This window comes from Taurulus bubalis, assembly GCF_910589615.1.
Source record: "Taurulus bubalis genome assembly, chromosome: 1".
NCBI lineage: Eukaryota > Metazoa > Chordata > Actinopteri > Perciformes > Cottidae > Taurulus > Taurulus bubalis.
The window spans coordinates 36034102-36059802 of NC_136589.1; the positions used below are offsets into that span (position 1 = coordinate 36034102).

General features: G+C 39.5%; 3 protein-coding genes and 1 long non-coding RNA gene across 5 annotated transcripts; 3 read left to right on the top strand and 1 right to left on the bottom strand.

Moving 5' to 3' along the window:
• Nucleotides 1-32: 32 nt before the first annotated feature.
• Nucleotides 33-10061, top strand: LOC306737366 (caytaxin-like). The gene is made up of 13 exons (XM_079219090.1): nucleotides 33-132; nucleotides 2275-2381; nucleotides 3990-4048; nucleotides 4128-4355; nucleotides 4726-4884; nucleotides 5829-5931; nucleotides 6067-6198; nucleotides 6356-6442; nucleotides 6690-6788; nucleotides 7255-7290; nucleotides 7404-7451; nucleotides 7796-7842; nucleotides 9332-10061. Exons 2-12 carry the CDS (start codon nucleotides 2305-2307, stop codon nucleotides 7833-7835), a joined length of 1068 nt encoding a protein of 355 aa, XP_079075216.1. The 5' UTR covers nucleotides 33-132; nucleotides 2275-2304; the 3' UTR covers nucleotides 7836-7842; nucleotides 9332-10061.
• LOC306737375 lies at nucleotides 4210-19203 on the bottom strand. Of its 2 annotated transcripts, XR_013771000.1 has the most exons (5): nucleotides 19133-19177; nucleotides 18706-18893; nucleotides 6393-6511; nucleotides 6122-6223; nucleotides 4210-4342 (listed from the first exon to the last, which is right to left on the bottom strand). It is a non-coding gene; the product is annotated as an uncharacterized lncRNA (long non-coding RNA). The 2 variants fall into 2 exon arrangements; XR_013770999.1 differs by lacking the exon at nucleotides 18706-18893 and having other exon boundaries at nucleotides 19133-19203.
• LOC306736205 (nicotinamide riboside kinase 2-like) lies at nucleotides 12635-15279 on the top strand. Its single transcript, XM_079217814.1, has 8 exons — nucleotides 12635-12793; nucleotides 12872-12962; nucleotides 13803-13851; nucleotides 14074-14248; nucleotides 14345-14416; nucleotides 14506-14612; nucleotides 14801-14886; nucleotides 14976-15279. Exons 1-7 carry the CDS (start codon nucleotides 12768-12770, stop codon nucleotides 14884-14886), a joined length of 606 nt encoding a protein of 201 aa, XP_079073940.1. The 5' UTR covers nucleotides 12635-12767; the 3' UTR covers nucleotides 14976-15279.
• A 1643-nt stretch (nucleotides 19204-20846) lies between the features above and the next one.
• On the top strand, nucleotides 20847-24540 carry LOC306753556 (protein-lysine 6-oxidase-like; the record flags this gene model as incomplete). Its single annotated transcript, XM_079237440.1, has 7 exons — nucleotides 20847-21729; nucleotides 22049-22157; nucleotides 22586-22723; nucleotides 22898-23054; nucleotides 24063-24158; nucleotides 24272-24387; nucleotides 24534-24540. The coding sequence occupies exons 1-7, from the start codon at nucleotides 20856-20858 to the stop codon at nucleotides 24538-24540; spliced, it is 1497 nt and encodes a 498-aa protein (XP_079093566.1). The 5' UTR covers nucleotides 20847-20855.
• Nucleotides 24541-25701: the final 1161 nt, after the last annotated feature.

A 25701-nucleotide genomic window follows, 5' to 3' on the forward strand; every position in this document is an offset into this window, starting at 1 on the left:
AGATGTAAACAATGACGATCCTCACTCTGCTGAGGCAGATTTAAGGAGGAGTAGGAAGAAAATCAAGAGGAACATCTGAAAGCAAAACAGGGAAGCTTTCAAAACGGAGAAGAGGAAGTCTTCCTAATTAAGGTATGGGATTTTCCTTTTCAGGAGTTGTGATTTTTCTGGTTTTGGCTGCATTAAGTGCTTTTCAGGGGACCGAGTCTCAATCAGTGACCTTTTTAGAGCTTTGTTTCATTCCGTTACTGTTTGGTGATTACAATTACTGAGTCGATGTTTCCATTTGTCAGATAGGGAAAGAAGGCAGTCGTGATAGAATAGCTTTTCTCCATTCACTTTTAAGGCCCTGAAAATGTTCATTCTCAGCCATCTTTTCATATAAGTATAAACTTCTTTATGTGCTCTTCTCACTTGCTTGAAGTGGACAGGGCTCATTCGGAAAAAGGTGGTCACTTACTTGTTTGTACCAGTCAGGATTAATCTGATCAAACCACAGCAATTCCATCCAATTTATTCAATTATACCTACATGTGTTTTTAACTTTGATTGCTGCTTATTTGGTCATAAATAATGTTCATAAATAGTGGTCAAGATAGTGTTTGGGAAATGAAGGCTGCTCTGCCATCTGGACTCAAATCCCAAACGTGTGCTACTGCAACATTACTTTGTGTCCATCAATCAGCAGTTCAATGTATGAGCAGCTGAGGCTTGTCAAGAGACATCTGCACAGACAACAAACCACACGCACTAGTCCGTGTGAATTTTCCACTTCATTCTCAGCGAGCCCCTCTTTCATTCTTAATTTAGCAGGGAAAATGATCGCACTGTTTTTCAAAGCCTTTTTTTCTTCTTCAAAAGATTAGATTATGAGAACAGACAAAGGCAAATCAAAGTGTGCCAACAAGATCTTTATTAAAGTGGCGTTCAGGATTTCCCCATCAAGCAAATATCAAACACTACAACTTCCTCTCGGGATAGCACAGTGTCAACACTGAACCATCAGTTAGATTCAATCCCAACACAGCAGCTCCAGCAGAATGCAGCCTGAGGGGCCTGTGCCTTTTAGACCACATGTTCTGTTTTGCTCAGTATAGGCTTCGATGTGTCTCACTGTAGCACATCAGTGCCGTCCCAGTGGACAAATGGACTGTGGTAACGTCTGCTGCAGCATGGCCTCTGGCTGGGACAGTGATGTAGGATGGACACTCCTCCCCCATATACGCAGTTCTGACAGGACTCATACATGATGTTCACTCTGTACATGACTGACCCTTGTATGACAACTTGCAGCAACCGACACAAGAAAATGATGTGCAGCGTCGGATGGAGACTTTGTTTCATGCCTGATTTGGTTATGTAAAATATGGAAGTTCAGATGACTATCTGCTCTATGGTGGCACGTGTTATTTGCTTGTATCACCCTCAGGGGCTGTATGAGTAATGTTGTGTTTTATTTTTGTCTCCTTCCCCGGGGATGTAGGGAAAGGAAACGCGCTGGGACTTAGTTTTGACAATACTGTATTTGACAATATCATGATACAAGCATTAACCATGGCAAACTAGCACTAGTCTTTTAAGAAACTGACTTTTTATGTCGTGTGATACATTTGCACATAGCAAATGTATCACACGACATAAAAAGTCAGTTCATGTTTGTTAGAAAAGGATAAATGTTAAAGATTTGGCAAGATTGTTGGTTTGATTCTTCATTACATTCATGTTATCCTTTAGCTGCTCTCCAGAGCACATCATTACAGCTCCTAAAAGCTTTTACTTACTTAAGGGACACTCCAGAAATTTAGTATAGCACACCCATAAGGTTGTTTGACTTTTGAGAGAAAGATGTAAAAAGAAATGGTCTAAATTGAAGCAAAAGGATGAGCAGAGATATCCTAATTTTCCATTCCTAGTGTGGTTCAAACTCCAGAAACAGTGAATCCTACATTTCCCACAATGCAACTGGATAGTGTCTTTTATTTAACCCTCCCTTCCTGATGAACACACACACACACACACACACACACACACACACACACACACACACACACACACCTTTCAAACTCCACACCTTCAGTTTGTCACGCCTGTCTGTCGTAAGTTTGTTTCAATTATGAGTTTAAAGCTAAAGTTCAGATAATCCTGATGAAATCATCAGGGTTTCATGAAATGGGTGGAGTTCCCTTTTCAAACCGCTACAATTACTGTATGTTTTAACAGACTTTAACTCTTGGTATCCTGATTTTCATTGTTTCATTTGTTTGTCAACCACAGTTAGCTGAAGCCTGTCCTCCTTGGCAGAGGATGGGGACAGCAGAAGCCACGTTACGCATGGACAGCATGGAGGTTAAAGATGAGTGGCAGGATGAAGACTTCCCCAGGTAGTGTGTGTGTGTGTGTGTGTGTGTGTGTGTGTGTGTGTGTGTGTGTGTGTGTGTGTGTGTGTGTGTGTGTGTGTGTGTGTGTGTGTGTGTGTGTGTGTGTGTGTGTCTGATTTGTTTGGAGGCTTTGACAAACAGCCCCGGCTCTGATGGTTCTGTTGATTGCTGAAGGGCAGCAGGTGTGTTCTTTCCTTGATGCAGTCGTTACGTGATTATGTTGTATCATGTCAGTGAACAAATTAGCAGCGAGCACAGAGAGAAAAAGACAACAAGTCAAACACGTCACAGTGTTCAGCAATGGAAAAAAAATAGTCGGCCAGCCACTCGTTTACTGGCTAAACTTGTTTCTATAGCAAAATTAATGTGTTTGTGGAAAATGAGCAGAGGAAATGGATTATTCAAGCACATTCAGTGTATTCGCAACATGTATATACAGCTGCAAGTCATTGTGGTATTTATAAGATATAATAATATCACAATGGTATTCTGGTAGCTCTGTTGGTTAAAGCTTACACAATACAAATACTATAATTAGATAAAGGAGAAGTGATGGGCATGTACAGCACAATGAATGTAGAGGCAGATAGTTTAAACATGAGATCTATAGAGGAGAAACATTTCAAGATTCTTTAACGCAGCAAATAGTTTTCCTCTTCCCCACTGTTTAATCCACTCCTGAATATCTGGAGCCGTCTTTAATTTACATCTACAAAGCTACTGGCAACATAATAACAGCAATTATGCAAACGGCTCCATCAGCTCGCCCATGTTTGTGGTGTTTTAGGGCGTGTTTGTCTATGCATGCATGCATAGACATCTTTCTCTCTCTGTGTGTGTGTGTGTGTGTGTGTGTGTGTGTGTGTGTGTGTGTGTGTGTGTGTGTGTGTGTGTGTGTGTGAGAGTGAGTGAGTGAGTTAGTGAGTGTTCTCTACTATAATCTGGCCCTCATGTGCCAGATTGTACCCCACCAGCATTGAGCGTCTTATTATAATGTCAGGGGGGGGGGAGGGTAATTACTGGTGTTGCTTTCTCAAACAACACATATTTTTCCCAAAGACACACTGTTGTTAGATAACAAAAGTGCCACTCCAACAACAAAATACTAAGAGTGAAAATGTTAGTAATGACATGCTCATATTTGATAGTATTTTATTTTCCATTGATCATAGAAATGTAATGTTAATGCTTATAACTGCCAATGACATAAAGAACAACCAAAACAATCATTAAAGGTGCCATATGTGGGATTCAGAGCATTAATATATCAGTAAACTGTTTGTTATGTAAATATATAGTGCAGTTACGTCGAGGTGGAACTGTAGCAACCACCATCCGATTCCCCCCTCAGGCAAACACTGTTAGCTCTGTCATCACTGTTGTAGTTTGCACTATTAGCACTACTAACCACCAGCTCAGCTTTTGCCATGTTGAGAGCTGTTGAGAGTCAATCAAAATGCTCCCAATCGCATAAAGCACCTTGTAACTTGGTAACAGAGAAACAAAAGGCCAAAGAGAAAGAATAATTCTGATGTCATTCTATTTTCTATTTGTACTGTTTTATTGATACTATATTGTCTTTACAATGAATATGAATGTGTTTCTCTTCAGGCCACTACCAGAGGATGGATATGTTGATTCTTCATGTGGCCTCACTGACAACAGAACCAGTAAGTGAAACAAATGCACCGCATTAATATGCACTGTTAAGATGCACTGTATCTAAACTTTTCGGCCGTGCCATGTCAGATCCTCCCACCACTCTGAATGTGGGCGAGTCCTTGGCCCAGCGTAAGCGTCGCACTCTGGTCGCCCCCGACATGAACCTCTCCCTGGATCAGAGCGAGGGGTCGGTGCTCTCTGATGAGTTTCTGGAAACGCCTGACGACCTGGACATCAATGTGGACGACATGGAGACTCCTGATGAAACCGACTCTCTGGACTTCATCAACAATGGCAACGAGCTGGAGTGGGAAGGTAAGAGATTATCAAATTATATTGATTTAGATGATCAATAGTGGAAGGCACACTCTCTTGTTTAGGTCAAGGTAATCATATTTCGTCGTATATGTCCTCAGTTTGAGTTCAGCCTTAGTCATCATACCTGGGAAGTGTGGAAAAAATGATCAGATGCATGTCAAAAATCATAGTCAAAGATGAATTTTCCCGATCTTTTACTAAATGTTTTCAATAACATTTAATTTTCTTGTTTAATTAGTTTGATTCTGCTCAGCGAAGAGTATAAATACTGTCATGTCGATCCATATCTGCCTGTGATGTTTGTGTGGGATGGGGAAGGACGGTTAAACAATGTGACGACAACCGTTTTGTGTTGCCTTGTGTCTAGATGACACTCCTGTGGCTACTGCCAAGCGTCTTCCAGGTGAAAGTGATGAGGAGAGAGACTCCTCCGGTCGACTGTGGAGAACAGTGATCATCGGTGACCAGGAGCAGAGGATTGACATGCAGGTCATCAGACAGTACCTCAGGGTTGTCACACATGGAGGTTAGCGTGTGTGTGTGTGTGTGTGTGTGTGTGTGTGTCGTTTATGAGGTAGGTTCACTGTTAAACCTTACGCAGTAATTCTTAACCTCACAAAGGTTATAATGGAATTCTACTGTGTGACTATTTTAGAACACGACCAGCTACCTTAGGCTTTACTAATGGCTTAGCAATAAGTGTGCAAGAGAGTTTTTGTGCCATCTCATCCACATGTCTGGCTTTTTATACATGGCTATTCCACTCTGCCTTGATTGGCTTGTACTGGTTTGGTTACACATTGGTGGAAGGTCGGTAGGGATAATGATTTGCACTGAGATGTGGATGTTTTCATAAGGATGTCAGCCTTCTTGTATAGTACTCTCATATATAATTACAATTAGTTATGCACATTGCCTATATTAAATGGAATACAATTTCAGATGGAGATTAAAATGTTGATGTGTCATAAACAAACCCTAATGGTAACCTTAATGTTGATATGGCACACTGATTAACAATAAAATAAAAGGCACCGTGTTTTAGAGGATGTAGTTTGTAGTGCTGTTGGACTGTGCTTCGTTATAGTGACAGGAGTTTGGTTATTTTTCCTACTCATTAATATAAATGTGGACAATTAATAGGAAGACCGGTTCACAACAAGCATGCAAAGAACACACATTAAAAACTTGAACAAAAACGTTGGTAGGTTTCTTTCAAAGCAACAATAAATCATACTTGAGCATCTGATAAATACAACATGCAAATTATGAAAGGCAGATCATTTTCAGTTTTCATAGTTTTTCAGCTCTCCATAATAAAGCTGCAGTTATACCATTCTTGCCATCATACTGAGAGTGTGTGTGTGTGTGTGTGTGTGAGAGAGAGTGTGTGTGTGTGAGTGAGTGTGTGTGTGTGTGTGTGTGTGTGTGTGTGTGTGTGTGTGTGTGTGTGTCTCCCTCCTCGTTCAGGTTATTATGGCGAGGGTCTGAATGCCATCATCGTGTTTGCAGCCTGCTACCTTCCTGACAGTGGCTGTGAGGACTACACGTACATCATGGAGAATCTCTTCCTGTAAGATTTGTTCTGTATTTTTTACTTTGTGAAGTCCAAATCTGGATTGGTTCCACTCAATGTGAACATAGGATTTTTCGTATACATATACTGTACAATGTAAGTCAGATCTGAGCTTGTTTGCTCTGTCCTCAGTTACGTTGTGAGCAGCCTGGAGCTGTTGGTGGCAGAAGATTACATGATTGTTTACCTGAACGGAGCAACTCCTCGCAGGAAGATGCCCGGCATCAGCTGGCTGAAGAGATGCTACCAGATGATCGACAGGAAGTAAGTTTGGGCGACCATGATGGAACTAAGAATAAAGACAAGAATGTAAAACTAATGTTGTCAATGCTGAAGATAAATGATGATGCAATCTGGACTCATTATGATTCAAATGTTATGAGAAGGAGAAAAGCTTGAACACTTGAAATTTCTCCTGCAGACTGAGGAAGAATCTCAAGTGTCTCCTCATTGCTCACCCAACGTGGTTCATCCGGACCGTCCTGGCCATCTCAAGACCTTTCATCAGGTGAGAATACATTCAGTGTGGTTTGTAATCTATCCGTTGAGTTACATATGGGCTCTTGTCTTATCAAATCTAAGAAGCAGACAGAAGATAGATAACAGCATTGTGACATAATGATTCAGACATAACAGAACATATGAGAATAAGAGCTGCAAGCTACAAGTCCTTGGCATGACGACAGATAAATGATACTCCTGTTCAGAATGGATCACTTGTGACACTTCTTGCATGTTGTTGATGCGTTCTGCAGCGTGAAGTTCATGGATAAGATCCGTTACGTTCACTCCCTGGAGGAGCTCAGCCAGATCATCCCCATGGAGCATGTGCAGATCCCAGAGTGTGTGTTGCAGTAAGTACTCTGAGCCACCAAGGGTCACTTTTGAGACACTAATCGTGTGTTGTGTGTATTACATGTTACAGTAGCAACACCTTTTAGAGAATGCTTACAGTACAGTGATCAAACTAAACCTGAACCTGATTTAATTCATTCATATTTAGTAAGTGTAACTGTTCTCAAGTCTGTTTTTCTCACTGTTTACGTTAATGTAATCACAGCTGAAACAGCCGATGATGAAGATCGTTTGCTAGCAGTCAAAACAAAGTTAACAACTTGTTCTTCTACTTATTAAAAGTAAAAAAATGAATACTGTTTTTGTAATCAAACTGTAAGTGCCTGTCCCTTGGAGACTTTGGGAAGCACTGCAGTGAATACTTAATACTTAAATGATTTGCAATAGCGTACTGCAACAGACGAGTGAGAAGTATGTTGATGTAATGTTTACATCAGTCCCAGATTTATATTTTCATTTTTAAAGGTATGATGATGAGAAGATACAAGCACAAAAGGAAAGGTGAGCAGTAGTTTTCCATAAGATTTTATGTTGAAAATGAGTTTTGATACTTACTCTGTTTCCTGCATCTCAGTAGTATTATTAATACGTATATTTGCTTGTCTTACTTACAGACTTCACCAAGAGAAGCAGCAGAGCAACTCAACACTGCCTAAAGAAAGGTGACCTCGATTTACCGTACATTCAGTCCAGTAACATTTTGTTTCTACTTCAGCACGGAAAATGATCAGACCTTTGGTGGTTGCTCGGAAACCATTTCTCTCTCACTCATACACAATGCAACTTTATTTGATTTAGTCAATGAAGACACTGAAATACATATCAAGAAAATGTGACGTAAATGGCTGTATAGAAAATCAATCTGTGGATTTCTTCTCTTTTAAAACAAGTGTGAGCAACTGCAGCCACATGGATATATTTTGGGAACATGAAGCACAAACTACTATGGCCTTGATGCTAAATATTTATATTTACTTATGGCTTAACTTTAATCTTTGATTTTCAGGCCAAAGTCAATGATGGCAGAGGTTGGCCGTGACATCTGACATTAAGGTAAGGGTTCCCTTTACAACCAACTTCTCAAGGCTGGTTTGTAATGTCAGCTCACTGCAACTAAACTCTGACATACATACAGGGACATGTTCTCGTCTGGGAACACACACACACACACACGCACATAGCCAAATCTACAATACTGAATTATATATAAATACACACACACACACACACATATGTGCTTAAAAGACAGTAAATTAGGTAAATGCTGGAAATTGCGTTGGGTGACCAAAGGTCCAAAGGCTCATCTCTCAGTTCAGGGGTACTGAGGTCCAATTTACAGTTTTGCTCTCAGTCAACTGAGTCCACAAGCTGAAAGAAAGACGTGACTCAGATCTGTTACCTCAAAAACTAGTACTTGATCATAAATAGCAGAAACAGACATGCGTTGACACTTCTCTCTTTGTCCTTCTCACTGGACCAAAGGCTGAAGCACCAAATCTACTGCTTTGTGATTTCTGTTGATCATCAAATCCAGATAATTTATTTTGCCTAGTCATGTTTCAGGTCTTCAGCTTCAGACTGCGTTTGCATCCAAGAAGTTTTAGCTGACCCTCAAACATCGTATTCCCTCTGTAGTACCCGTGTTACGTAAAGCACAGCTGCTAATCTCTTTAAGCCTCCCTGCACACAACCGATCAATTCTATTTTTAATGAGCTGCTCAACCGAGGTCTGGCCAATTGATCCGAGTCCCACAGCCTGTCCTTAAACTTTAAAACTGTATAAAACTGTAAATCATAGCTTGTTTTATGAAAAAAAAGCCCAAAACTGCTGTATTTGGATGTATTGAACACCATAAGTAATATACAAGTGAAATATATGGTTTGGTACATGAAAAAATTAAAATGTCACAGATGTGCGCAAATGTGCCCTAATGCAAATTTTGGAGACCTTGCCTGAATTTTCTTTTTACTAAACCCTCTCTAACTTTCTTCTGCTTCACTTTATCAAAGTCAACCTTTGCAGAGAGAATGTTGACATATTGTGCTATGATTTGGTTTAGAGTTGGACCTTACAGCTGCATCATTTCAAAGAAATAATCATCCTGAAAGTGCTTTTTTTCGAGGCGGACCTGAAACCTTTTAATTTTTTTCCTGTGTGTCATCTTCATTTACTCTATAACTGCTGTAGCAGGTCTGGGTGGGTTATTTTTTAAACTTCCCCCTGTCTCTGCTGACCCTTCCTATCAGCCGCCATATATTAAAGGAGCTATCAGCTGTAGGAATGGATGACATCCCAGGAATGAATATGGGCACCATCACTAACCAAATGCCAAGGGAGGAAGCAGGGGAAAAGTAAATAGGCAATGTGTCAAGTTGGACTTAGTTTAGATTGAGTGCATGCTTATTGACACACTGCCAAATTTAAGGATTATATAGGAAATGTTTTTTTTCTCGAGATTCACAAATGACAATTGATATCATTCAGATGTCGCGGTGAAGGGGACGGAGAAGGAAATACTGTGAAACTGTCTTTGATTTACAGAGCTTCACATTGAAGAACCAGTGGGGGACATTCATTCATTACAGTGGAATCCAGCCTCGACCACCATCACACGCTTGTTGCACAGGATTAAATCTCCAGACTGGATCCATTAGCTGCAAGACAATCATTTCTCAAATAATATATTTTCAGTGACATGCTTGCTTATAACTAAAAGTTAATATATGCCGAAGCATAACAAGATATAGCTAAATTAAAAAAATATCTGCATGAAAGTTGAGTTTCATCTCCAGCATGAGCAGCTATATAAATTAAAAATAAAAAGACTTGGATGAACACTCAAGCTTCTGCAGACATGGCAGGGAATATGGTCCGTTCCAAAGTGTACATACTTGTATAGATATTTTTGAGAAAGGCGTTTGCACAGATATCCGTTTTTTGATATGAGTGGCATGGTATTTGATTTCATGGCCGTTTACTTCAACCTAATGTGCAATGATATATTGTTCTTCTTAGACAGTAGATGATACTGATGCAAACGTGTGTTACAGTCTTCAAGTTTTCCAGAGTTTGATATGCAGGTGGCATGCTTGTTTATACCTATTCTGTCATTTATTTTGTCTTTTCTCATGTTTCAAAACGTACTTTTACAAGATGGAAATCATACATTGTTACAAATTAAATATATTTAAAGAGAGAGTCTAATTAATTGCTAAAAGTGTTATTTATGGAAATGTGCCATTTAATGTTTGTAAAAAAAATAAACAAATGAATTAACTAAAACAAGCTATTGTCATGAGTTTCTTCTTTTATCCAATCTTGACTTCTGACACAGGACAGCTTATAGTTTCCTCTTTTATTGCCTCTTAATGTATTTCAGTTTGGTCCAGAATGTTTTTAACAGGCATTCAATGATGACTTATAAAAGTGAGTGTGAGTGTGTTACTGTTCTTTGTGTCTCCTTTCAGTCCTGTGTTGTTCTTCGTAGGGTCACATAATTCTCCTGAGGTTACCCTTCTTTATTTTTACATGTTGGACACACGAGGATGCTGCGATCACAAGGCATGAACACGATACACAACCCATAATAGACGGTACTTTTTTTCTTGCATGTTTGTTGACATTTTTACCATTAAGTAAATTATCCAAATTTAGTTATTTAAACGGTTACCAAACAAATCAAAGAATGTTTCAGACATATAATAATATGAAAGTGATATTTCAGCAGGAAAACGGATTGAATAAAGTATGAAGGAAGTGTTAAATTTAAAGGAATAGTTTGACATTTTGGAAAACAGGCACAACAAAAAAACTGTCTTTACTCAATGTGTTTCTGTCTTGTGATTACTTTGTATGTCAATATATTTTGACAAACTGTTGTTTTTATCATGAGTTAATTTTTTACGAACGGAGGAAGCAAAATAACTTTATAACTTTTAGGACCTAATGATTCCAGTATTTGTTCTGGGTAGTTTATTTACCAAAAAGAAAAAAAGATGCAGATAGTCTGGGATGTCTATAGGGGAAAAGTCACCCCTATGGTGTCACGTGACAGACCTGGAAGTTGCAATTGGCCACTGCAAAATTTGCATCAGAGCCCTGCCCTCTTGCTGGGTTGAGTTGTGCCTATATTTATGAAACAACAAAACTGAGACTGGTCCGAACCTAGACAGCAAATTATATTTCGGTAGTCCTTTCAAATGCAACGCAGACCAGATCGACTCCTTCCGTGCTTACCTTTCACAATGAAAGCTATAATTGCATGCAAGCATTTAGCATTTTAATGTTGTTTATTTGTCATTCCTCCAGTGTGTTAAGTCCTCAAGAAAGAAAAAGTATGTGCAACACATGCATGCTGGTTTAGTGCCCTATTTGGGACAGTTTTGTTATCCCAAATTCTTTGCCAGAATGCTACATTTTCTGTTATCTAACATCAGATTACTGGAACACTGTCACAAAGTTGACAATCACTTTGATATAAGAGGTAAAGGAACTATGACATGGTGTCAACGGGCATCTCTTTTACGTTGAGATCAACATCGTGGCTCTAAAACATGAAGCCCTGAGCATGAAAACATGTGCTCTGATAGCTGGAACTCAAAGTTCACCTCTTTGACACTAACAATGTCAGAGATAAGAGATTGTTCAAAAACATCGTCCAAATATAATGAATACAAGGTTAGACTGAACACATCCGGAGGTGTTTAACAAACAGGGCTAAAAAAATTTAGTTTCAAAGACGTAGATCTGTTATCAGACCTACTGCACAGCAATGACTCGAGACACTGTGATCACATGGCTGACAATCATATATTCCAGCTGGTTGCATCAGAAATATGTGTGACGCAGCAAGCAGACACCCAACAGGCGACTAACTATAGTGCTTCTGGTTTTTACCCAGCCAGAGCCGTCCAAGCACGGAAAACTTTTCCTCTAAAAAGACAAATAATGAGGTTTCTTTCTGAGCTGTGATACAGAGCTCAGTAAGACAACGTGACTTTTATACTATGACATGTTTAACAGTGAATTGTATTGATTGTACGATATGTTCCTCTCCACATGTTGCCTTTTCTATAAAAAACTCCCTTATGATAATCACATCTTCACTTAAATCACATGTCTTTTCAGTTTTTTCAATAAGATGTATCTCAAAATAAGAATAAATACAAATGTCAGCATCATCAGTCTGCGATATCTTTATGTCTGTGACAAGAGACTGGGGCTCTTCCAAAGAGAGATTTCATTGTGAATTAAACAGTTTAGCCCCATCACAATGTCTTTAATATATACGTATATATATATATATATATATATATATATATATATATATATATATATATATATATATATATATATATATATATACGTATATATATATATATTTATATATATACGTATATATATATACATATATACGTATATATATATATGTACATATACGTATATATACGTATATATACATATATATACGTATATATATGTATATATACATATATATATATATATATATACATATATATACGTATATATATATGTATATATATATGTATATATATATGTATATATATATATATATATATATATATATATATATATATATATATATATATATATATATATATATGTTCACTGACCCCTGACAGCAGGTGGAACATTTAGGATATCCTTTCATGCAACTGTGAGGCTCCTAGGTGCCCCTCCTCCCATTGGTGCTGCCCGGCTGTAAAGCAGCGACTTATAGGCTGCATGGAAAAGGGGGGCTGATTGGTTTGAGAGGCGGTGACGCTGCAGCTAATGTCCTATATATGTCCGGCAAGGAGATTGTCTATCAATGAAGTAGTTAAAGGGGGGAACGTCTGTGGCAGAGAAGAAGGAAAAGGTTTTCAGAAGAAGCCTTTCGTAGACGGTTTGCTTTGGGTGGGTTCCCTTCTTTTATTTACTGAATTCAATAGGTGACCAAGACATAATCAAAGACAAAATGAAGTTCATCATTGGCATTGGAGGGTAAGTATCGTTTAATTTATCCACCTCCTTCTGCTTGTCTTGTGGTGAAACGTAGAATGAAATTCATCTTAATTTCAGAGTGACCAACGGTGGGAAGACCACTTTGACAAATAGTCTATTAAAGACGTTACCCAACTGCTGTGTGGTGCACCAGGATGACTTTTTCAAGGTAAGCTGAATTAAAGTCATTATTTTAAGCTTCACATCACTATTTGGTTAGTTTAAAGCTACTGTAACTATTTCATTGTATTAATGTTGAGTGATAGTAACTGTTGTTTTTTTATTTATTTCATTTGCTACGTTAAATTTACTCTTGAGTTCAGAAATGAACCGCCAGTCTGACCTGCAGATGTTCTGTCATCACAGCACCCTAGTAATATTTCTGGCTGATTGTCTCCTGGACACTCAATAAAAGGACTGAGCGTCCCCACTTAAAGTCAGATTTTGTCTAATCATGTTGCAAATCCGGAAACCAATTTATTGCATAATTATTAACCTCATTTGGCTCACAAAAAGCTTGAAGATTTGATCTCATCCATCTCTTCGTGCTGCATTCAGGGCCTGTAAAGGTTAATTGACCACCAATCAGTTTGTTTTTAAAATTAGAGTGATTTACCACTTATAAAGGCTTATTATACTGCTTTAGCAATAGATCGAGGACTATAAAAAAAATCCAAATTGCGATTTCCAGTCTGAGACAGTTTGCTAAACGAGCTAGCTTCCATCTTTAAAAACACTTTCGTCAAAGTGAGACGACAATGAGCGTTACGGCCCTCCTGCATATTTTTTAAATACTTAAAAATAAGTTTAGCAAAAGCTAAGACTGGAGGTATTGAAACCGATATTTCGCAAGCGCAACATTGAAAACACATTTTTTTAACCGCAACCAAAATTGTCAACGTGCGCTACTTTTGGTGGAGACGAGTCCTTGGCCTGTCCTGTCCAGGTGTGATCAGCTCCAACTGGTTACTAGGTTGCAGCAATGTTTTATTGGTGACTGTTATTTCAGAAACCCGATCAAATAGAAGTCGGGGAGGACGGCTTTAGACAGTGGGATGGTAAGAATGGATTTTGCGTAGGAAAACCATGCAGTAATGTACTTTTTCTTTCCTGCACATTTCTTTTGTAACAAATCAGTCCTAAACTGTGTGATATTCTATCATCTATTCTGTGAATGCTATAAACATTCACTGTGACTACTGTGTGTTGAAGCACATTAGTGAGGAGTGTCTGTTGCATGTGTGGTGAAGCCTGCTCTTCTCTCTCCACCTCTGTATCAGTGATCAGCGCCATGGACATGGAGGCCATGGTCAACACTGTGAAAGGCTGGCAGGAGAACCCGGTCAAGTTTGCCCGCTCGCACGGCGTCAGCCTGTCACCTGAAGTTGAGGTATCCGACTCGGAGGAGAGGATCCACATTCTCATCGTGGAGGGGTTCCTCATCTACAACTACAAGTGAGTCGTTTTCTGACGCAAGCTATCAAGTGAAACCTACAGGTCTTTTGACCTCTATAGCTTTTCACTAATCGGTGCATCATTTCCCCTCTGCAGGCCTCTAATTGACATTTATGACAAATGTTTCTACATTTCCATTCCTTACGAGGAGTGCAAAAGGAGGAGAAGGTAACGAGCTCTCGACCGAACACAGATTCGACAATGTGTTGGACAAATTCCAGGCTTGTAAAGTGACTTGATTGGTTATGTTTCTGCAGTACAAGGACATACACACTCCCTGACCCCCCCGGCCTGTTCGATGGCCACGTCTGGCCCATGTACTTGAAACACAGGAAAGAGATGGAGAACAACTGTGCCAGAATAAGTACGTCAAGCCAGATCCTCGCATCTGAAACTAAATATCCATGACCACTGATGTGCATATTGCTCTCTCTCATTATAGACACGTCAAAATACATGCAAAATATCCCCCTCTCCTTTCAAAATAAAGCTTTACCTGCTCACTGTTGGCATAAACTGTCATTCACCACTGATTTGTCTTTTTCTGGACAGAGTACCTTGATGGGATGACATCAAAGGAAGATATCTACAACAAAGTACATGAAAGTATTCAGAACTCCCTGCTGAACAACTTATAGGTAAATAAAACAATATTATCCTCCACATTATCACTGAGAGTGTGACAGCGTCAGTGTGAGTAACTTCTCCCCTTTCTCTTTCTCCGCAGGTAGACGGGGACAACAAGGATTTGTGTATAGACTTGTAAATATAACTTTGCCTCAAGGTGTAACATTGGTTCTGCACTTCGAGCCTAATTTGTAAATAGTTAATCCTGTAACTTATTAAGAACTAATGGCAGAAGTGTTGTCTTTTGTATAGTCCTGTGTAATTTTTTCTAAAAGATAAGCCACCTGCCCAGTGTTTAACATCAGGGACAGATCTCCACTATGATCTCGTTGTTTGTGAACGTATGAAATGCCCACTGGAGGATGGATTTGTGTCTCGCAAACAAATGAAACGACTAAATATAATTTGTGGTTCCTGTTTTTCATTTCACACACACACCCATGTAGCTCACAAACATCCCGTTTTACAACATATACATGTATGTACGTTAAGGATGACTGATAACATCCTGTGGCTCTTGAATGAGACTCCTCGTCTGGAAACTCAATAACGGAGGATGTTTTTTTTCCTCTGAAAGACAATGTATGAACTTAATCTTCATTTTTAACTGAAGGATATATAAATATAAAATCAGCCATAACTGCAGAAAGAAAAAAAAAAAACAGAAGATTGCTTTATAATGAGAAAGTTTACTGTGCAAATTGTTGTGTTTTACTTACCCATATTTATTAAAGGCGCTTTATTAATCATCCTCTTAAGTACCCGCAACTAGATTTGTAATGCTGCACCCATGGATATCTATTTAATAATAAATATTGTCATATCATGATTATTGTTTCTGTATATGAAATGGGGGAAATAATTAGTCTAACATTGATCTAAAATTGACCTTGGACGCCTGCCATATAACTGCAACATCCCTGGTTTGATTCCAGCCGGTCCCTTGGTGCAGGTCATATCCCTCTCTCACCCAATCGCCCGTCTGCTGTTACACTCATCTCTCCAATTAAGCATTGAGTGTATTAATGTATAAGCTAAGAGAAAAATCTAATAGTCAACTGATGAGGAGCAGTTATCAGGCCACAACGTCCGCCTCCAAAGCACAAAATGCCTACATGATGTATTTGTAAACCTTCCACACACAGCGGCAGAATCCGCCACAGAGCGGTTGAAGACTTGCTTCCCTGCAACCCATCCAGTTACAGGAAATAAATAAACAACCTCTATATTGTTATAACCTTTCTATATTTTAGCCTGTAGCTTTGCAGAATAAAGGAGTCAACTGTATTGGTTTCAATTACTGTCATCAACTTAATCAAGGCACGCAGGGGAAGGGCTTGTCTTTGTCACTGATAGTTTACTACTTCTCTAAAAGATCAAACGTCTTTTCAGAAGTCACCCACATCACTCTAGCCTCGGCCAACACTGTCTGCACAGAAATGGAAACATAGCATAGTTTCACTTTTATTGACATGTCAACATAAAAAAAATCTGTGAATTATATGTTCACCTTGAGGGTTGTCTGTTCTATCTGCACCCGACGACATGACTTGCGTCTGACCGGCGGTGATGACTAAGGATTTATAGTGCAAGCATATTTGACATCTTCAGTGTCATGGGCTTTTTCTGAATGTCCCCATCTGATCACGCACGCTGCACATTATTCCGGCAGAGCCACGGAAGGAGTGCTGGGGAGGGTTCAGGGTCTTGTGATACGTTTCTGGGAGTCTTTAGATGCCAGCAGTTGGCACGGAGCAGAGGGTAGCTGGTCTGTCAGTTTATATTTAGACCAAGTGTCTGGGGTGTCAGGGGAAAATATTAAATGAGTGTACAGCCAATTGCTGACTGCCACACACCCACTCGACGCGCCACCACCGGGTTGGTAAGGTGAGAGCCTCGTGCTCCAACGTCACCGGCCACTATGGCAACCCCCGAAAGTCCAGCCGTGGCATCCATATTTAGGTGGAGAGGCAGGGACACAAGAGATGAGCGGCTGTCACATGCTGTACAAATCCCCTGTGTGTGTGAGTGAGGGCCCTTGAGGCATGTGAACAGTTGTGGTTATGCCCCTGAAGTAAGACAGGAATATTTACGGCCGTGACTAAACACATGTGAACAACTGAAGTCCCAATCATTTACAAGCTGTATATAAACATTTAATATGTCACTGTAATCCGACAAGAACAATTGAACTGCTTTTTAATGTAAAGTGTGTGTCTGTGTTAGGACATATCTTATACAGTGTTTTTACAATATTGTCAAAAGTAATCTGTTTATACAGCAGCCTCCATTTAATGGGTGCCCATAGGTCATATAAGTTTGTTTATAGAGCACTATTCAGACACAAGGCGATTCAAAGTGCTTTATAGAAATATATTAAACACAAGACTTGAAGAACATTAACATTTAATTTAAAAGACAATGAAAACAAAAGCCAAAAGCAAGATCAAGCAAATTAATAGTTAGAAATGTGAAAGAAGTTGCATTTTTAAAGAGCAATTAAATAAATAAATAAAGCAAGTTAATAGTTCCAGATTAAGAAAAATATCATCAATGATTTAAATGAGCTGACAGGTATTCAGGAAGCGTGGGGAGTAGAAACTAAAAGCTTGCTTGGTTTTTATTCTGGCTACACTGAGTAAACCCGTCTCAAATGACCTGAGGGGGACTGAGAATAGAATATAATGCTTTATAGACGGGTAATACAGTTTTTAAATCTAGCCTTCAACACACAGGAAGCCAATGCAGTGGTCAAGGACCGCAGGAATGTGCTCACGTTCATGGTGTTCATGGGACATGTTAGACGAGCTGCAGCTGTCTGATAGACTTTATACTATAAGACCAAGAGAAATGAATTAATAAACACTTATATCTGCTTACAGCTACATTTGTGTGTGTTATAAACCATGTATTAAACGCTTTTATACTACTTTTAAGTGCTAAATATAGATAGAGGAACAGGTGGGCCGTGTGTTTATCATTGATTTAGTCTTTAAGGTGAGACATCGCAGTTGATAGAGTCAAAGAGTTTAACTAATATATATTAGATTGATTACTACTATTAATGCAATATTTGTTTGTTACAAGTTTTCTGAAATAGTATGTTTAAATATGAAAATTAGGCATTATCTTATGCTAACTTTTGGTGAATTTTAGAGAAATCTACAGATACAAATATACTAAGTGGTAAAATAAATACCTACATTTTTTAAGTTATCTTTCCACCTGTGTCTCCCCTTAAAAGGTCAAAAGGTGGGTGATTAGGTAACTGGCACTCGATCCTCATTGGTTTGCCATTAAGTCTGAAATATACTAGAGAAATAAATGGCATGTTGTGCTAATTCATTGAAGTGTTAAAACAGAAGAAGGAGCAGTCACACACAGTAAAGCTTAAAGCCCTTAACATCCGAAAGTATTAACTTTTAAGTTTGAGTTAAGGGTCCACTGAAAAGACAGTTTTTAATAGCTGACATATTGAGTGCCTTCAACATTAATCTGTCACATGTAGATGAACCAAAACGTGAAGATAGATACAGTCGCATGATGCGCAAACCTGAAACGTGAGGAGCGCTGACCGTGCTGATTTTGGTAGCGGTTAATCAACGATAAGCAACACGTGTCACAAGAAACCTGATGATCTGCAGTCGTCAAATATCCTATAATTCATCATTTCATAGACACTTCTATTTTGACTCAAGTTAGAAAAAAAATCTGTTTTATTTAAGGATTCACACTTGCCGCTTTCAGGTGGAACTAAATGTTCACTTCACGGGACAACAGATTTGTTTCATCATTTTCATTTTCTTCACACATATTTTTCAGCATCTCACCTGTCTTGTCTCCCCATGATCTGTGGTAAACCCTCTGGATTTATCAAATAGTTGTAAACTCCTCAGACTGGCAGTGTGAGGCCTCAGGGGAAGATAACAGGTGTATTCCTTCTTGTGGTAAAACCATTTTATGACCACCATCGTCGTTAAATCTCACAAGAAGCAAAGCTGTGAGAAGCCCTGGATACCTAGATTCATGGGATAAGATATATTCAAAGGGTAAAATAATTAGTCTTTCACTCGGGGAAAGATCTGCTGCTGCTGCTGCTGCTGAAGGTGTACCATGAAAACAACCAGAAACTTTATTTTATGTACAAGCACTCCTAGTTTACAGTAAACATTAGTTTTTTTGTGGCAACATTTGTTGTGATTTGTTTACTTCCAGGTCAGACACACAATAAAGACTGAATTCAACATTAATACTTACTGGCTAAATTGTGTGGGTTACATGTCCTGCTGAGGAAGTCTTGTGCCAAACCAGTGCCGAGGATCTGCGGCTCTTATAAATCTGGACCGGAGCAGAGAGCGGGGCGGGGCTGGACTTTGGAGCAGGGGAAGGGTTCTTTGACTAAGAATAGAAAAGCATGCAGGCTCACCACCCTGATGCCCTATATGGCCGAGGAAACACACACCACGGCTGTTCATGTGAGAGCTGACATGAACTGTGCTCTGCTTCTCTCAGTGTGTGTATTCTCCCCTATCTGTGACCCATCACACAAGTTCCATACCTGAAACCAGATGAGGTTATAATAGTCTTTATGTAAAAGACATTGAGCAACAGATTTGAATAGGCAACATCAGTGATATACATATGCAGCCAGTCCATACAAATAACTAAATTAACGAGTAAACACGTACAATAAAACTGGCTTTATATTAGTGTTGCTGATCTTCTTTTAGTGTGAATGACAGCTTGAAATGGCTTTTAGTGAACGTGATCAATGTTATGCTCCAAACATTGCACAGCTTTAGTAGTTAGCTTACACATTCACATTGTGAATAGAAAATAGAAAAGCCGCTCTGTATAATGGATACAGTACTTCTACTTATGTTATATTAAGTGTTTTTATTTAACTAATGTACTTCTACTTCTGTAAGATTTTAAATGCATGACTTTTTCTTGTAACAGAGTATATATACAAATTAAAGTTATTAATAATAATAAAGAATGTTAAGTTTTGCATTTGTAAGTTATACTTCTTTTGCATATTAAAGGGAATACTGTTGCATATATTGCTTCTTTTAAAATATATGAATATAGAATGTAGTCAAAACAATAACTATATTGACAATATAGTGTTGGGCCCTTTGCAAAACACAAATGACATGATTAATGAAAACAGCGTTTTGTTTGATGGACCTGGACTCTAGGATGATACTGGATATTACAAAAAAGCCTTCTTAAGAGCATCATTGTTTGCAGGATGGCGACACAGAGGCATCCTGCCACCGTGTGGTGGTTCTTCAGTCCTGCATGAGGCCATGAAGCCATGTGGTGGCTCCAACGTTGCTGCATCATGTTAGTATATTTAAATAGATCTGGGATCTGTTTATTCATGTTGATGAACTAACCATGTGGGGCACTTCAATAGCAAAATTATTGTTAACTTTATTAATTATGATGATTATTTAAGTGTTATAATGGCATCTAAATGCAACCATATTCACTTCAGAGTATTGTTTATATTGTCAGCGGAAAAACTGATGCAAGGGGAAATCAAAACCAGATAATCTTGTTATGTTCCTCTACTGGGCTGATTGGATCTTAACTGTATCCAGATTGAACGCTAACATTGAGGTGACTTAAGTTCACACCCGTGCGTAAAGTCTACTAAGCAAACGTCCTTGTGTTGGTCTTGTGTAGCAGAACTTAGCCACAGCGAGGCATGGGTTAAATCTTTTTCCTTGGAAGTTTGACTTTGCGTAATCGAATTGAATTCGATAAATGAGCCGAAAAAAAGTCTCCAGTCCTCCTCTCCTCTCCTCTCCACTTGTCAGTCCTCCTGACAACTAATATCTTGTTCTGTGCCGGAGCTGGAACTGAGAGCGCACTCCTGCTTTTCAGCAACTTTCCACAAAGTGTGTGCATTTCATAATCTAAATTATCATTGATTTACAGGCGAGATTTGTTTTTTCTCTCTCTTATCGCCATGGCAAAATTGTCAGTTTTATTTCTATTCTTTTTCCATGGACAACTTCCCTCCATATCTGGGCAGCAACAGCGCGCAGCTGGACCCTGGCGGCACCGGATTCAGTGGGAGAACAACGGGCAGGTTTACAGTTTAATGAGCACTGGGTCAGAGTACCATGCTCCGGTTCAGTCCCGAAGCCAGTCCAGGCTGTACGTTACCGGCAGGAGGGAGAGCACCAGGAGCCAAATGCCCGGAGCGCACAGAGGAGCGACGCTTGTACGACCCATGCCGGCTGACTCCAGACAGTCCAGGACTGATCACAGTGCAGAGCCAAGATCTATTACGTCAGTACGCGATGTTAGACAGTATGCGCCTTTTAATGGCCGTGCGTCAAGGGCCAGACAGCCGCCTGAGCGGCCTAACGGAGCAGCGGCTACAGGTCATATAGGCGCTCGTCGCTTTAACTCTGAACACACCACCATCAACGCCTCTGCACCGGGAAGGTTTACAGATTTGGCAGGCAGGAGAGGAGGTGTCGGTGTGGGTGCTACTGCACTGCACACCAGAGGAGGAGAACCAGGACCTGGTGCGCAGTACCAACAGGTACGCGCGGTGTCTTCCTCCAGGCAACCCGCACAGACAGCTCAATCCACCTCAGTACATCCCACAACTCTGGAAAGGGAATATGCGGCTCCATCCCCTGTACTAAGTGAGGATGCTTCAAACGAGGCAAACGGTAATGCAGAGGACATGGTTAATGACGACCCTCGAAACCCGTTAAAAAATCACAGGAATTCGGTTTTCTACAACTCCTATCCTACAAGAGGGAGGTCAGTGGCCCGCACGCGCCGTCCGCCTGGCACAGGATATGGAACAAGGTATTTCCAAAATGGTAAGTTTAGCCTTCTTAATTTGCATGGATTTAAATATTCTTCAAAACAGAAATTACGTTTTAAATCATCTAATGTCTCACTCACTGAGAGGGGAAAAAAATGAATGGCAAGAATGGAAAAATTCTTTGAATGGATTTGGATCCCAGACTGAATTTATTCAGGAATGTAAAACCCTTTGATTTATGTCAAGCAACACTCTCATTTTCAACCTGGAGACGGCCTATTGTCTGAATTGTTCTCTGGCAATAAACTGGCAACATTACGATTGCAAAATGACAAAAAAAAAACTTGGATTGTTCCTTTAATCTACTCTTCTAGGACTTCCAGACCTCATACCAGACCCATATGCCATCCAAGCAGGTGCTTATATCCAACGCATGCAGATGTTTGCGCTCCGCTGTGCCGCTGAGGAGAACTGTCTAGCCAGGTAATCTGTGGTGCCAAAAGTGATTCACGTCCTCAGTACATAGACACTGAAGCAGACACACACACCTACACACTCAACACAGGTATTCCCTTTGTTTTTACTGCTCATTGAAGGTCGATTTGACTTGTTTTTGCACAACGTTTGGCTGTTTGAGGATAACGTTCTATTACATCTGTATAACTTTTCAATGTGGTGGTACAACTGTTCTCTTTAGAGTGCTACAAAAACAGTGTGATGGTATTATGGAGCATGCAGCAGTGATTCTCCAACATGATGTCCTGCCAAGATGTAAATGTTCTGGGTTGATTTTCCCAAAAGCATTAAGCACAATGGAACAAACCCTTTGCTCTCAACACAACTGCCCCCCGAAGCTCAGCCAGTAGCACTTTCCAACGCAGCTCACCCGTTTCCCCTCTGATCCATTCAAGGTCAGCCTATGGACCTGCCGTGAGAGACATTGACTTCAGAGTCCTCCTGCGGTTCCCCCAGAAAGTAAAGAACCAAGGCACCTCTGACTTCCTTCCTGTCAAGCCGAGATATCAGTGGGATTGGCACAGCTGTCACCAGTAAGTTCACTCAGAATAAAAGTGAAATGACTCAAATAATATGATTCACACAGCTCCACCCTCCTCAAAATTCACTTAAGAACGTAACATTGTGGGTTTAAAAGCATCCCTGAACACTAATTGGGCCATCCCATAAATAGTACGCTCTTATTCTACTCTGTTCGACCCCCTCAGACACTTCCACAGCATGGAGGCCTTCAGTAACTACGACCTGCTGGACATCGTCACTGGACAGAAAGTTGCCGAGGGACACAAGGCCAGTTTTTGCCTGGAGGACACGGGCTGTGACTCCGGATTCAGGCGGCGCTACGCCTGTACGTCTCATACACAGGTACAGTAAATGTTGTTTAATCTTTAATTAATCAGGTGATCTCACTGAGATCAAGATGTGTTTTTCGAGAGAGACCTGATAAAATCAGTAATGAGGAATCAGAAACAATCAAAGGCATCACTAAATATGAACAAAGTTAAATGACACGTTGTACGGTTACAATGTATTGTAAAGTACTGGAAATCATGAGAGAGAAAAAACAATCATGTCTCATAATCCTGCTCTTCACATCTGATTTGATTTGGGTGGATTTTAATTGAATGAGAGAGTCATATCTTGGTCAGAATAAAACCCATTCAGATCACAGTCAGTCATGTTGAAGTCTGGTCTGGTGAACAAAGAGATGTAATATACAGAAGCAACTTTAGCAGGAGACCTTAAGAATGTAGTGCATGTTCACTTTAAACTGCAGATAGACAACAAATGATCAACAAAGATATGTTTTTGAGAGACAGATGTTTTCTAAAATAGTTAACATCTTAATATTTTCAGTAGAGGTCTTGGACCTGTTTTTTAGTCTCTGGTTTGGGTCAAGATCCCTCAAGGTAACCCTCCCTAAATTAACATCCCCTTCTTCCAAAACTCTACACCACTAGTTTTAGTTTTAGAGATGTAGATCAACATTTCCCCTTTTCGGTGTGTAGTTCAAAGATTCACATTTTTTATTCTACTTTATTTAGACAAACAACACATAATGTAAGTAGCAAGGTTCTGAGTCGAACAGTAAGTAAACTTGGAGTAAACTCCAGTATGCCAAATAATAAAAAATAAGCTTCTTGAGAAATGGGAATATTTATTATATCTATTGTCTGGGCTCTGTGATTCTGTCTTTTTACTGCTTAGCGCTGGTTTCTTGTAACAGCTTCGCTTCCAAAGAACTGTTTGTTTAACTAAAACTCCAATGTGCTTCATTTGAAGCGCTTGTAGGAAAAAAGTAGTCAAAGTCGTCAGAAGAGCCTGAGTCAAAGCTTTAAACCACACTGAGGGTTGTTTGGGTTGTGTTTTCAGGGACTGAGTCCGGGATGCCATGACATTTACGCTGCAAACATCGACTGTCAATGGATCGACATCACTGACGTACCTCCAGGAAACTACATCTTGAAGGTAGCACGTGTTACATTGACTCTACAACAACTGTTACATTTCTCAACATGGACATTTTATTTATTTAACTAACCTGCCTGCAGAGCCTCTCAAACTGCTTTTATATATTTCAGGTTACTGTCAATCCCAATTTCCACGTCCTGGAGTCAGACTTCACCAACAACATAGTGAGATGTGATATCATATACACCGGAACTTATGTTCAGACGCGCAACTGTCGAGTAGCAAGGTACAGTAAGAGTGTTTCTGTTAAACGATTACATCAGAAAAAAGGGCAAAACTTTCTGATGACAATTGGGAGATTCTGTATCAGGTCTTGTGTGTTCTCATTTTGGATGCCTGTGTTTTAATAATTCTCTTTCTTCCCCTTTTCAGGAGTTGAAATCTTCCTTTTCAAGTATTCCCTGCAGGAATTTTGTAGCAAACATCTCTCCCTGTGCTGCGCGGCAACATCAACCGTAGGACTAACAAAAAGTGCAATGGGTATAAGTGTTTAATTGTATCTGTGTGCTACATTCCTGCTATAGTCTAGTGTTGCATATACTGGAAATGAATTCCAACGTTTACACATATTTTGTACATTAAACTAGTGAGATCCTCGCATTTACTTGATTATGTATTTCTACAAATGTGCCTTAAGTCATAACAAAAAGATATCTTCTTTTTTCCTTTTTTTTCCCTTAACAAATACAAGTACTGTGTTCATATACATTTTTCTTGAATGCTGGTTATTGCTTGAAATGTGTTGTTGCATCATGTTGTCTTTGTCTAGTTATTCTGCTTTGTGTTATTGTTTTTGTTGTTATTATGTGTACTGTGTTTTTATGTTTTTTATTTTAAAGGATATGATATTCTTTATTTTTGTTGTTGTCAGCAAATCTCATGAAAGTATCAAAGTCACCTCCGGGGCTCAGCTAGCTGACGGTCCGAGGAATGAGGTAGTCTGGGTCAAGCATAGACAGAAAGACGGTAGGAAGTGAGTGATTCACCGGGCCTTAGTATCACAAGGTATTCAGAAGACTTCTCGGAGGCCGGATCAAGCTAAAGGTAAAGAAAAACATCTCTCTCAATACTTTCCGACTTCTGCAGTCGATGCTTTCAAGTCCATTGGTGCAAGAGAGAAATCTGCGTAAAACAGGTAAAATACATTTTCATTCATTTTATTTGATAAAATTGCCAAAAACAGCTGGGCACTGTAGTTCTTCGCAAATTGTACTCAAATGGGAGCAAATAGGGCATTTGTTAAATTGATAGGGATTATTTCTGGCAGCGCATTCGGATGTGAAAGTGAGTATTCACGGTTGCAGGATGCTGTATGTGTTTGTACTGTAGGATCAATTCACTGCTGCTTTTGATCATCTCATACATTGACAATATGAAAAATGCAGAATATCAATTATTCTTTACCCACTTTGTGGTCAGATCAGCAAATTGCAAATATCTAATTGTATGTTAAATGGTATGTTGGAGAGTGTGCTTTATGTATAACTGAGTGAATGAAATGTGGGAAACTGTTTTGTAAAACTGCTAATATTGCTAAAAC